The sequence below is a fragment of the Microcaecilia unicolor genome, chromosome 6 (assembly GCF_901765095.1).
Source record: "Microcaecilia unicolor chromosome 6, aMicUni1.1, whole genome shotgun sequence".
Classification (NCBI taxonomy): Eukaryota; Metazoa; Chordata; class Amphibia; order Gymnophiona; family Siphonopidae; genus Microcaecilia; species Microcaecilia unicolor.
This window is the reverse complement of record NC_044036.1, coordinates 201,611,120-201,623,684: the sequence shown is the minus strand read 5'-3', so window position 1 is coordinate 201,623,684 and position 12,565 is coordinate 201,611,120. Positions and strand designations below refer to the sequence as shown.

The 12,565-nt window shown below is 45.9% G+C and overlaps 1 protein-coding gene across 2 annotated transcripts in view; it reads right to left on the bottom strand.

Moving 5' to 3' along the window:
* Window positions 1–12,565, bottom strand: part of RO60 (Ro60, Y RNA binding protein) — a 121,980-nt gene that overhangs the window by 81,038 nt on the left and 28,377 nt on the right. For both annotated transcript variants that reach the window (XM_030205676.1, XM_030205677.1), the window contains exons 3-5: window positions 10,284–10,504; window positions 3,896–4,042; window positions 395–532 (exon numbers count right to left, since the gene is read on the bottom strand). In XM_030205676.1, coding sequence (XP_030061536.1) covers window positions 395–532; window positions 3,896–4,042; window positions 10,284–10,504 — 506 coding nt within the window. The remainder of the gene's footprint in view (window positions 1–394; window positions 533–3,895; window positions 4,043–10,283; window positions 10,505–12,565) is intronic.

Below are 12,565 nucleotides of genomic sequence, written 5' to 3'. Positions count from 1 at the left end.
GCTCTACACACCAATTCTGCCTTTGTCATCGATTCTGTGACTGGTTGCAGGGGGCCTGGCTATTGTGGGGTGGGTCCCTCAGTGATTACCCCACCCATGAAGGGTGGCCTGGCATTTGAGTACCGGCACCTTTTTCGCTAGAAAAAACACACTGACTATATCTGACTTCTTTTTTTTTCACATTCTATATGGATGTTTCTTTGTGCATTCTAAATGAATAGACTTTCCAGAATTATTTTTTTACTCCTTTGCATTTATGTAGAAAGATTAGTGGCTGCTGAGAATTATACTCTTAAAGAAAATCTGTAGCCCCTTAAATTCTGGTAAGAGTCGTTTTTATCCAGGACAGACCTTTCACTTTATACAGCCTCTGCCCTCTCCCCACCAGGATTACCTTGAACGTTTTGTAGAAGGCCCTGTCAAGAGCATCCATAATAGCTTGGTCAGGAGACCAGTGCAGTTTCCCTCGGTTCCCGTGTCCTTGTTTGTACGTTTCCAATGCAACCAGAACATGGAAGGGGTGAATTCTTGCCTGCCAAAGCAAGACAGGTAGGTCAGTTCAAAGCAGTAAGGAGATAATTTTATAAGAGGACACCCATGCTTAAAGTCCCATATGTTGCTTATTTTATTTTATTAAGGTGACGTGGAGGGCATAATCGAAAGGAACGTCCAAGTTTTGTTGAGGACGTCCTCGCAAAACGTCACGATGGAGGAGCGTGGAAACCCGTATTATCGAAACAAGATGGATGTCCATCTTTCATTTCGATAATACAGTCAGGGAAGGAAAGGAAAGGGAAATGGGACTTGATATACCGCCTTTCTGAGGTTTTTGCAACTACATTCAAAGCGGTTTACATATATTCAGGTACTTATTTTGTACCAGGGGCAATGGAGGGTTAAGTGACTTGCCCAGAGTCACAAGGAGTTGCAGTGGGAATCGAACTCAGTTCCCCAGGATCAAAGTCCACTGCACTAACCACTAGGGTACTCCACTCTTGAAATTTAGGTCGTCCCTAGACTTGGTCGTTTCTGATTTTTGGTGATAATGGAAACCAAGGACGTCTATCTCAGAATCGACCAAATGCAAGCCCTTTGGTTGTGGGAGGAGCCAGCGCTTGTAGTGCACTGGTCCCCCTGACATGCCAGGACACCAATCGGGCATCCTAGGGGGCACTGCAGTGGACTTCATAAATTGCTCCCAGGTATATAGCTCCCTTACCTTGTGTGCTAAGCCCCCCCCCCCCCCAAAAAAAAAAAAACACTACCCACAACTGTATGCCACTAACCATAGCCCTTACGGGTGAAGGGGGGCACCTAGATGTGGGTAGAGTTGGTGTGTGGTGGGTTTTGGAGGGCTCGCTGTTTCCTCCACAAACGGAACAGGTGGGGGGGGATGGGCCTGGGTCCGCCTGTCTGATGTGCACTGCACCCACTGAAACTGCTCCAGGGACCTGCATACTGTTGTCACGGACCTGAGTATGACAGCTGAGGCTGGAAAAAAATATTTTGAAAGATATTTTTTGAGGGTGGGAATGGGGTTAGTGACCACTAGGGGAGTAAAGGGAGGTCATCCCCGATTCTCTCTGGTGGTCATCTGAGGCACCTTTTTGTGCCTTGGTTGTAAGAAAGGACCAGGTAAAGTCATCCAAGTGCTCATCAGGGAGGCCCTTTTTTTTTCCCCATTATGGGTCGAGGACGTCTATGTGTTAGGCACACCCAAGTCCCGCCTTCGCTACACCTCCGATACGCCCCCTTGAACTTTGGCCGTCCCTGCGACGGAAAGCAGTTGGGGACATCCAAAATTGGCTTTCGATTATACAGATTTGGATGACCCTGTGAGAAGGACGCCCATCTTCCGATTTATGTCAAAAGATGGGCGTCCTTCTCTTTCGAAAATGAGCCCAATAGGCACGATGTACCTTTATAAAACTTGCTCTTAGAGCCTGATCCAACAGCACAAATTGAAATATATAAATTGCTCTGAAGTTGGTCTAAGTGCAGGCATGTACCCCTGTATTTTATAAAATATGCATATACACTGCAACTCCACCTTTGCTCCGCCCAAACTATATCCCCTACATTGACAACATGTGGTGCACTCATAAGTACATGCAGTCTAAGCACATTCTTATATGCATGTAAACAGTTATGCAATTTTATAAAAGACCATATTAGCACATAGAACCAGCTTTTTGCACAAAATTTTGTAATAAAGTTACTCCCTATGGGGCTCATTTTCAAAGCACAGCCTCCCAAAGTTCCATAGGTTTCTATGGAACTTTGGAAGGCTAAGTGCTTTGAAAATATGCCTATGTATGTCATCTCGAGTGTCTAAAGAAAAAAACATTTAAAAAGTCCAGCAGATTATTTTACATTGCTTCACATCTGAAATTAGTCTTGTTAGGATCTATTCACCAAAAAACAGCAATGAGACCACAAAACTTATAGTCCAGGATACAAACTAAAATGTATTAAATTTCAAACTTCAAAGCCTCAATGTTTGGGGCCCTGTTTACTAAGCTGTGCTGTAGGCATGCTAACATTTTTAGCACGTGCTAAAAATTAGCGTGCACTAAAATTAGAGACACCCATAGGAATATATAGGTGTCTCTACCATTAACGTGCACTATAAACGCTAGTGCACCTTAGTAAACAGAGCCCTTGGTTAACCACTTCCTCAGGGGTACATCATAACACTGCTAACACACACCAGAAACAATGTTCACCTTCATAAAGACCCTTTGCCAAGAAAAGACCTATATGAAAGATTTTATCTTAAAGCAACTCCACGGTGTGTAAGATCTTCCACATAAATAAAAAGCACCAGCATCTCTGCCTTGCTCCACAGGGTTAGCAATGTCATGATGTACTCCTTAAGGAGGCAGTTAGATGAAACATGTTGCATTGTTTCAATTTGAAATTTAATATATTCTGTGTCCCAGACAGTCTTTTTTGGTGTCTTGTGCTTTCTGCAGTGGAGAGTCTTTCTATTTGCATCCTGGTAGGCTCTACGGAATATCAAATCTTACCAAAGCAGTCAGTCTATGCGATTGGACATGTGACTATTCGGGAAATTCATTGACCATAATGGTATATACAAAAGCAAATGGCTCAGCCCTACTAAATGATTTCAAACTCAGTTAAGGGAACTTACATGGAATTTATATTAACTGGTTATGTAACAACCATGCAGTCTGAATGGTTAAACATCCCAAAAGTCTTTTACCTCTGCTGTTCCCCTTGCTATCAAAACAATACAATTCTGTGGAAGTTTAAGAGAATGGGAAATAAAATCTATCACAACTACTGAGGAACTTTTCTTGCCCATCTGTCTTGACTAGTGCTCCCAAATCCAGATACTCCCACTACAATAATCCTAATTCCATTCCTCACTGATTTCAAATACAGGGAGGTGGTAAAGGTTCAAAAAGAGCAGAGCAGTTCCCTTGGATAGTAGCAAGAGAAGTGGACTCTTTTGTATGAGCTTACTTAATAATGAATTTTCAAACAGACGTTAGCCACGTTGTTTCTCTTTGAAAATGTGATTCACATATGCACATCACCTGCAGGTGGAAGAATAGGGGCAACACTACAAATATAAAATTGAAAATACAAATTGTACATGCACTATTCATTCTCCTGACCTAAACAAATACTCAAGAAGTCTTCCTTTAAATCCAGCTACAAGACTGCATGTTGTCAAAGTCCCAGCATACTTTCAAGTCACTCTGATGGTTGCAGATTTCACTCTGGGCATCTAGCTGGATAGCTCCTCACTTACCTGGCTAGACCCCTTCAATAACTGTCTTTTGTGTTTAATGCCCCAGTATACTCATCACCGTGCTTCTCTCATTCATTCACTACAAATGAATTACTCTGGCACTGTGTTTTGTACCTTTTTTAACTGTTTCTCGTTGCACAGTCTCTCACAAACCAGCACAGCTTCTAGGCTGGATGGTGCCAGCACCAAATCTGCGGTCATCTTTCCCAAATTCCTCAAAAGTGCTGTCAGAGGCATGTCCTGGAGCAGTGCTTTCCAGATCTGGTGAAGTTACACAGTGAAAGTCATAACAGTGCTCAAGTTCTCATCTTCGCACAAGACACTCTTACACATTACATTGCAAGAATCAAACTGCCACACCTTATCATAAACTACTTCACTAATTTCTCCTCCCTGATTATCTCCCTCTTCTACAGATGACAGGCCTGGGTGATTCAGGCTACCCAACGCTGTATTGCCTTAATCACGGTCCAGGCCACTTTTCCAGAATTTTCTCACAAAGAGGGTCGGCTTCCTCCCTAGGATGCTGCTCTTCCCTAGCCCAGCTCCTCTGCTCTATCCTACCTGCTTCTTCACTGGCCAAGATCTTGGGGACGGAGGGAAGAAGTTTCCTGCAAACCTCCTTCTTCTGTAAAAAGCAGCTGCCACTTTCCCCCTTACCAAGCGCACAAGGGCATTGCCTGCCTCATGATGTGTCTGACCCCTGCAGGATAAGACACTTAAACTCACGTTCCCTGAGCTAGTGTTGCAGTTTAGGCTGGCACATATTCCCTACTTCTAAAATCTGTTCTCAATACGGTATGTATCTCATGTAGATATTTTTATATTATTTTAATACTAGTAAAAAAGGCCCGTTTCTGTTAGAAATGAAACAGGCGCTAGCAAGGTTTTCCTTGGAGTGTATGTTTCAGAAAGAGCGTGTGTGAGAGATGGAGCGTGTCAAGAGAGAGAATGTGAGAGAGAGAGAGAGACAGAGTGTATGTGTTTGTGCGAGAGCGTGTGTGAGAGACAGTGTTTGTGTTTCTGTGTGACACTGTGTGAGAGAGAGGGACAAAGACAGTGAGTGTGTGAGTGAGAGTGTATGTGGCAGACAGAGAATAAGTGACTGCGTGTGTGGTGTGAGGAACCCCCTCACCCCTCCCTCTCCCCTGCCCCCTTGCAGCCAGGCATGTGCAGCGACCCTCCTCTCCCCGTGTTCCCCCTGCAGCCACCCATGCCCATCAACCCTCCTCTCCCCCTGCTGCGTCCTTCCTGTCTCCCCTGCTCCCCCTGCAGCCACCCATGTGGTCTCAGGCCCCCCCCTCAGCATCCCTCCTGTCCCCCTACAGGCACGCATGTGCAGCGTCCCTCCTCTCTCCCCTGTCCCCCCTGCAGCCAGCCATGTCCAGCGACCCTTCTGTCCACCTGCCCCCCCTGCAGCTACCCATGTCCAGCGACCCTCCTCTCCTGTGCAGCCACCCATGTCTGAGGACACTCCTCTCCTTTTTCCCTGTTCCTCCCCTGTGGCCAGCCATGTCCATCGACCCACCTGTCCCCCCTGATGACCACCAACCCTTCTGTCCCCCTGCCTGCCCTGCAGTGTCCATCCTGTATCCCCTGTCCCCCTTGCAGGCACCCGTGTGGTGTGTGGAGCCCCATCCCTATCTCCCTGTTCCCTGCCCCCCCTGCAGCCACCCATGTGCAGCGACCCTCCCCTCCCCCCCGCTTCCTTCCAGCCACCCATGTCCAGTGAGACCCTCCTTCCCCCCCAGCCGGCGCAGCACCCAAAGAAAGCCCCTTGTCCCCCCCTTCGCGCATCACCCAACCCCCCCCACCGTGGCACATCACCAAGCCCCTCCCCCCCTCATCAACCTCCTCGCCACCCGCAACCGCTAATACAAACTGTGTCCGGCGGCTGCTGCTTCTGCTGTTCAGCAGCAGCAGCCCGTACATAAAGAAAAAAAAATCCTCCTAAAACGCACCTCTGTTGAGAAGCATCTCACATTGGCTGAAGTCTCAGCATGCACTCCTCCTCTCCCCTCTGACGTCTCGGCGTTTCTCCGGGGTCTTCCGGCAGGGGCACTGACGTTGAGGGGAGAGGAGGAGCGGCTGCAGAGACGTCAGCCAATGTGAGATGCTTCTCCACAGAGGTGCGTTTTAGGAGGTTGTTTTTTTGTTTTCTTTATGTACGGGCTGCTGTTGCTGAATAGAAGCAGCAGCAGCCGCCGGACACAGTTTGTATTAGCGGTCGTGGGTGGCAAGGCGGTCGATGTGGGGGGGAGGGGCTTGGTGATGCAGCGAGGAGGGAAGGGGGGTAGGGGCTTTCTGATGCCCCGTTGCACGGGTTGTTGTGGCGATGTGGCGGGGGGGCACTTAGAGGTGCACCGTCGAGGCTGTTTGTGTGTGTGTTTGTGCTTGTGTGTTTGTGTGTGTTTGTTTGTGTTTATGTGTATGTGTGTTTGTGTGTTTGTGCGTGTGTGTGTGTGCGTGTGTGTGCGTGTGTGTGCGTGTGTGTGTTTGTGTTTCTGTGTTTCTGTGTGTGTGTTTGTATTTGTGTTTGTGTGCGTTTATGTGTGTGTGTGTTTGTGTGTGTGCGTTTGTGTGCGTGCGTTTGTGTGTGTGTGTTTGCGTGTGTATGTGTTTGTGTGTGTGTGTTTGCATATGTGTTTTTGTGTGTTTGCGTTTGTGTGCGTGTTTATGTGTGTGTGTGTTTGTGTGTGTATGTGTTTGTGTGTGTGTGTTTGCATATGTGTTTTTGTGTGTTTGCGTGTGTGTATGTGTATGTGTTTTTGTGTGTGCGTGTGCGTTTGTGTTTATGTGTGTGTATGTGTTTGCGTTTGTGTGTGTGTTTATGTGTATGTGTGTTTATGTGTGTGTGCGTTTGTTTGTGTGTGTTTATGTGTGTGTATGTGTTTGTGTTTTTATGTGTGTGTGCGTTTGTTTGTGTGTGTGTGTTTATGTGTGTGTATGTGTATGTGTTTGTGTGTGTGTGTTTGGGTGTGTGTTTATGTGTGTGTGTGGGGGGGGGGGGGGGGGGGTTGCGGGTGGCTTTTGTGGTCGTGTAGTTGGGGAGTTTGCCAGCAGTCTGTAGCGATTCCTAGGCAGGGGGAGGAGTACGGAAACACTCCCCCTGCCTGGGTCGTTGTTTGTTGGAGGCGGTTGCCAGTTGGTAGGGGTGCCTTTATGGATCCCTTTACTCTCTGTGTTCCGCCCTCGAGGGCGGGGCAGAGAGACATGGTGAGTTGGATGGCTTCACCACCATGAACTTACGAACTGTTTAGGGATTTTGCAGATGGCTTCAGCAGGTTGTCTTCAGAATGTTGAGGTAGCGTTTTATGTACAGACTAGTAAAAATGGCCCGTTTCTGGCACCGATGAAACGGGCGCTAGCGGGCACGGGACTCCCTTCCCCTCCCCTTACGGTACCTGTTTGGTCGGGGCAGGAAAGAAAGAGCCCCCTCTTTCCTGCCCGTAGCGGTGGTGGTAGCTTGCATCGTGTGGGAGTTCGGCTCTCGGCGTTTCAAAATGGCCGCCGAGAGTTGAAGTCTCGCGAGGCAGCTTGAAGTCTCGGCAGCCATTTTCAAACGCCGAGAGCCGGACTCCCACACGATGCAGCAAGGAAGCCACCGCTACGGAGGAAAGAGGGGGCTCTTTCTTTCCTGGCCCGACCGAACAGTTACCTCTAGACCACCAGGGAGACACGCGTAAGGGGAGGGGAGGTGACAGGGGGGGAGGGAGGTTGGTGAGGTTAAGCGTGTGCTACTGTGGGTGGGGCGGTAAGTTGTAAGGGGCGGGGCTATGTGGCGAAAGGGGCCGGGTTCATCTGCACGTTGGCGGTGGCTGGGATTTGTTGGAAGGGGAGGAGTAGGGAAACTACTTCTCGCCATGCGTTAATTTGTTTTGGTGTTCCGCCCTCGATGTCATCACGTGTGACGCGAGGGCAGGGCATGAAGATGTTGTGTGGCTTCACCACCATGAAACCACGAACCGGTGTGTGAGTGACTTCAATGACGTCAGTGTCCTCAGAACGTTGAGGCTGCGTTTTATTATAGTAGATGGGGCGTGGCTGAGGGCGGGTCTATGATTGAGGCTGACTGGTCCTAGCCTATGAAGACTACAGGAGTTTTGTGCTTCTCTGCCGTGGAGTGAGCTTCTCTGCCTTGGAGTGAGCTTCAGAACGTTCAAGGTGGGATTTATTAATATAGATGTTTTTAAACTGAAAGTAGCCAGCTGGGAAATATGCGAGATGAAATTGTCAGAAACTAAAATTGTTCTGTTTCCTCTCTGAAGTGTTATAGATAGGTTGCGACAGGGCAAGCTTCACCACAGCACCCTACCCTGGAGGGCTATTATGGTGCTCATTTTCAAAGCACATAGATTTACAAAGTTACGTGGAGGCATATTTTCAAAGCACTTAGACTTACAAAGTTACACGGAGGGGCATTTTCGATATGATGTCTAAGTCCGACTTTGGACATTTTGCAAAAAACGTCCAAAATCTGAATAGGAAAGAAGGTCACTTTCAAAAAAGAAAAACGTCTATCTTTTGTTTTCAAAAATACAAGGTTTTGTGATTTGCATGTTTTGTTTTTTGATCCATTTTCAAACAAAAAACGTCCAAGTGTAAAACGCACAAAATCAAGCCATTGGGATATAGGAGGAGCCAGCATTTTTAGAAGACTGGTCCTCCAGACATCCCAGGAAAGCAATAGGGCACCCTAGGGGGCACTGTAGTGGACTTCATAAAATGCACTCAGGTATACATCTCACTATTTCTCCCTTATCTTGTCTGCTGAGCCCCCCCCCCCAAAACTCACCCAAAACCTACTATCCCCAACTGTACACCACTACCATAGTCCTTACAGGTGAAGGGGGCACCTATATGTGGGTACAGTTGTTTTCTGGTGAGTTTTGGAGGGCTCAAAGTTTCCTCCACAAGTGTAACGGGTAGGAAGAGGTATGGGCCTGGGTCCACCTGTTTGCAGTGCACTGCACCCACCACTGGACTATTCCAGGGACCTGCATGCTGTTCTAATGGATCTGAGTATAACATCTGAGGTTGGCATAGAGGCTGCCAAGTAGTGTTTTTAATCACATTTTTGGGGGGTGTGAGGGAGTTAGTGACCACTGGGGGAGTAAGGGGAAGTCGCCCCTGATTCACTCCAGTGGTCATCTGGTCATTTAGGGCACCCTTTTGTGCCTTATTCATTATAAAAACAGGTCTAGCTCAAAACATCTAAGTCTTTGTATAGAACTGTTTGGTTTTTCAAATCAGTCAGCTTTGTATATATAACATTCCCTTATTTTTGATCTAGTAGGGCAATTAGCTAGCTTGTGTTTTCTTGGTTTTCTCACAGACCATAGACAGGCTTGCTTAGCCCTAGTAATGGAACATAAACTTTAACAAGTGTCTGTTTGTTTGTTTCAAACAGACTCTGAATTAACACAGCCATTTTCAGTGAAGGACCAGTATGAGTGATAGGTATTCAAGGGAGAGAGAGATAACAAAGGGCAAATGATGAATATTTGAGAAAAATACCAAAGAAACAGAATTATGTGAGGGTGGCCTTTGAGGTCAGAGTTGAAGAATACCAGATAAGTAAGAGAGAAAATATAAGGCATTAACTGATTGGACAAAATTGGGCTTCAGTAATCTGACAAGCACAACTTGTGGTAGTCAGGTTTTGTTACGCTTCCAAAGGAAAACAGAGAGAGAGAGATTTTATTTTCCTTATACTGAAATTTGGACTGATATAAATAGTAATTCAATTTTCTGTAATACTGGGCTAAAAGAATTTTTATTGTAACCATTTATTTACGCTAATAAATTTTAGCATTATTATAAAAGAGAAAAACTGAAATCTAAAGTGTTTTTCCTTTGCCAGAAGGGCTTGCTTTTTTCAGTCTCTTCTGTTCAGATCCCCCCTTTTAAAGGCAAGAAGGGAGTGCCCTATATACATCTTGGGCGGTTTTGTTCTGTTCCATTATGGCTGAAAAACATCTAAGTGTTAGGAACGCCCAAGTCCCACCTTTAACATGCCCCTGACATACCCCCTTGTGATTTGAACACACTTCTGACGGACCTGATAGAAAAACGTCTAAAAATCAGTTTTCAAAATACCAATTTGGACATTTTTGTGAGAAAAACGTCCAAATGCAGACTTAGGCCACTTTTTGAACATTTTCTCTTTTGAAAATGAGACCAATAGTAACCTATGTAACTTTGTAAGTCTATGTGCTTTAAAAATGAGCCTCTATATGTCAGTTCACCAGGCTCAGTTGAAGAAGGGACTTACATGGTCTCAAAGGTTCATCAATCACATCCTTTCTGAATGTAGTTTGTTTTCTCTAGGGTCAATGTAGCAACTGGAGCGCTGTGGTTGGGCTGAATGACATTTCATATCCTATTCAGCATGTGTTCACTGCTGCCAGGAGTATAATCCAGGAAAGACATAATTAAGTAAGGAACATGATGCTGCCGAGAGACCATGAAGATTGTCCCTTACAGTTCAGGAGCATCTTACCTCTTTGGACTTCAGATGGTTGGTGAGGAGATGTTCCCTGACCAGCCGGAATTCCTCAATCAGGTGAATGACTTCTAGCTCGTCCTTGGTGTGCTTCACCTTCTCCACAGCTTCAAGATATTTCAACAAGTGATCACACTCTGTAGACAGCTCCTTCTCTTTGTATGTGTTCTGGACCGCCTTCCAGCCCTTAGTGATGTACTTTGACACCATAGTAAGTTCTATATAAAAAAGAAAAGATCATTTATTTAGGATAGCACATTGCTCAGAAAGCTGAAGAGAAAACACAGCCTGTGTGTTCCCCATATGCGGTATGCCACACTATTCATTACATCTACTCCTTAAGGTGTCCCTCTGCACCTCTGGAAGCTGTCAGGTGTGCCTGGGACTGTGGCTTCTGTAATTTCCTGCGAGCTCACTGTCCTTTAGGTCTGTGGTATGATCAACTCTAGCTAGAGAAATATCCCTGGAATAAAAGGCAGAGATTACAAGAATGATTTTTCAGCTCAGTTAACTACACTCTTTCTGTATGTTCAAGACTTCACTGTCTTCAGCACCAATCTTTTTGCTGAAAAAAATCATAAGAACATAAGCATTGCCATACTGGGACAGACCGAAGGTCCATCAAACCCAGTATCCTGTTTCCAACAGTGGCCAATCCAGGTCACAAGTACCTGGAAAGATCCCAGAACAGCAAAACAGCTTTTACGCTCCTTATCCTAGAAATAAGCAGTGGATTTTCCGATCCATCTTAAGGAGAAATTAGATCTTACCTGCTAATTTGCTTTCCTTTAGTCCCTCCGGACCGGACCAGGATTGGACTGATGGGTTGTGCTCGCCTACCAGCAGGTGGAGACTGAGAAAAAACTCTGACTCTAGAGAGCCAATAGGAGCCCTGGCCATGTGACCTTAGCCTCAGTATTTGAATAACAAAGCAGGAAAGAAAGAAAGACCTTCTGTGCCGTATGGAATCCTAGCAGCCACAAAGCATTCGGCAATGCCAAGTATCAGAGCTCACCAGCAACTCTCACCAGAGAAGCGGTATGGCCCGATATGTATTACAGCTCACCAGCAACTCTCACTAGAGAAGTGGTATGGCTCACTTGTACTATAGCTCACCAGCAACTCTCACCAGAGAAGCGATATGGCTCACATGTAATATAGCTCACCAGCAACTCTCCCCAGAGAAGTGGTATGGCTCACGTATAATATAGCTCACCAGCAACTCTCACCAGAGAAGTGGTATGGCCCACTTAAGATTTTATATATATTCCATCAACTGAGCTTACCAGCAACTCTCACCAGAAAAGTGGTAAATCATATTTAAGGTTTTATAGATATTCCAGCAACTGAGCTCAGCCACAACTCTCACCAGCGAAGTGGTATGGCGTATTTAAGGTTTTATAGATAGATTCCAGCAATTGAGCTCACCAGCAACCACCAGAGAAGTGGTATAGACCACGTAAAGTTCTGTATATATATATAGTATTGTTCCACGAATCGTAAAGGAATGAATACACTTCCTACTGAATACACTTCCTACTTAATAAAAGAAGCTAAAGAGTAGAGAGAACATGGGAGGGGCCTGGTCCGGTCCGGAGGGACTAAAGGAAAGCAAATTAGCAGGTAAGATCTAATTTCTCCTTCCTTAGCGTCCCTCCGGACCGGACCAGGATTGGACTGATGGGAAGTACCAAAGCAGTAATCTGAAGGGAGGGACCCTATGAAAACTGCAGAGAAATGTTCATGCTGCATAGGCCACCTGGCGACAACTAACATGTAGTGTGTCCCAATGAGCAAAATAAAATGAAACTAGGACTAAGTTGCCAACTTACCAATGTGCACCGAGAGCACCAAAAATCGCCGTAGTAAGAATAGAGCCCGCTTCTGAAGTTGTGGAATATGTTGTAATACGCTGTGGAACTGCCCTCTCAGCGAGAAGAGAAATAGACATTCTCATTTCCTTGATCCTTCGCGATATAGCGGGTTAGAAACAATGAAAAACTTTTACGCCTACTGGCTAGAAGGACAAAACCAATAAGAAAAAACCGATTGGGAAAGGTGAAAACTTTAAACTACAGCAGACCGAAAAGAAGTTACCAACCGTAGAAGTATTCCACACATAGATCCACTTGCTGCAATGGCTACTGGGAAACACTGCTTGAAGAGGAAAACTTTATAGAAAAAGTTATGGCTACTAGAAAACAGAACTTTAAGAGTCTGTTCACCTAGTTCACCTAGCTGGAGGTACAGGTGCAGGACTCCTTTAAGAAACCGCTTTG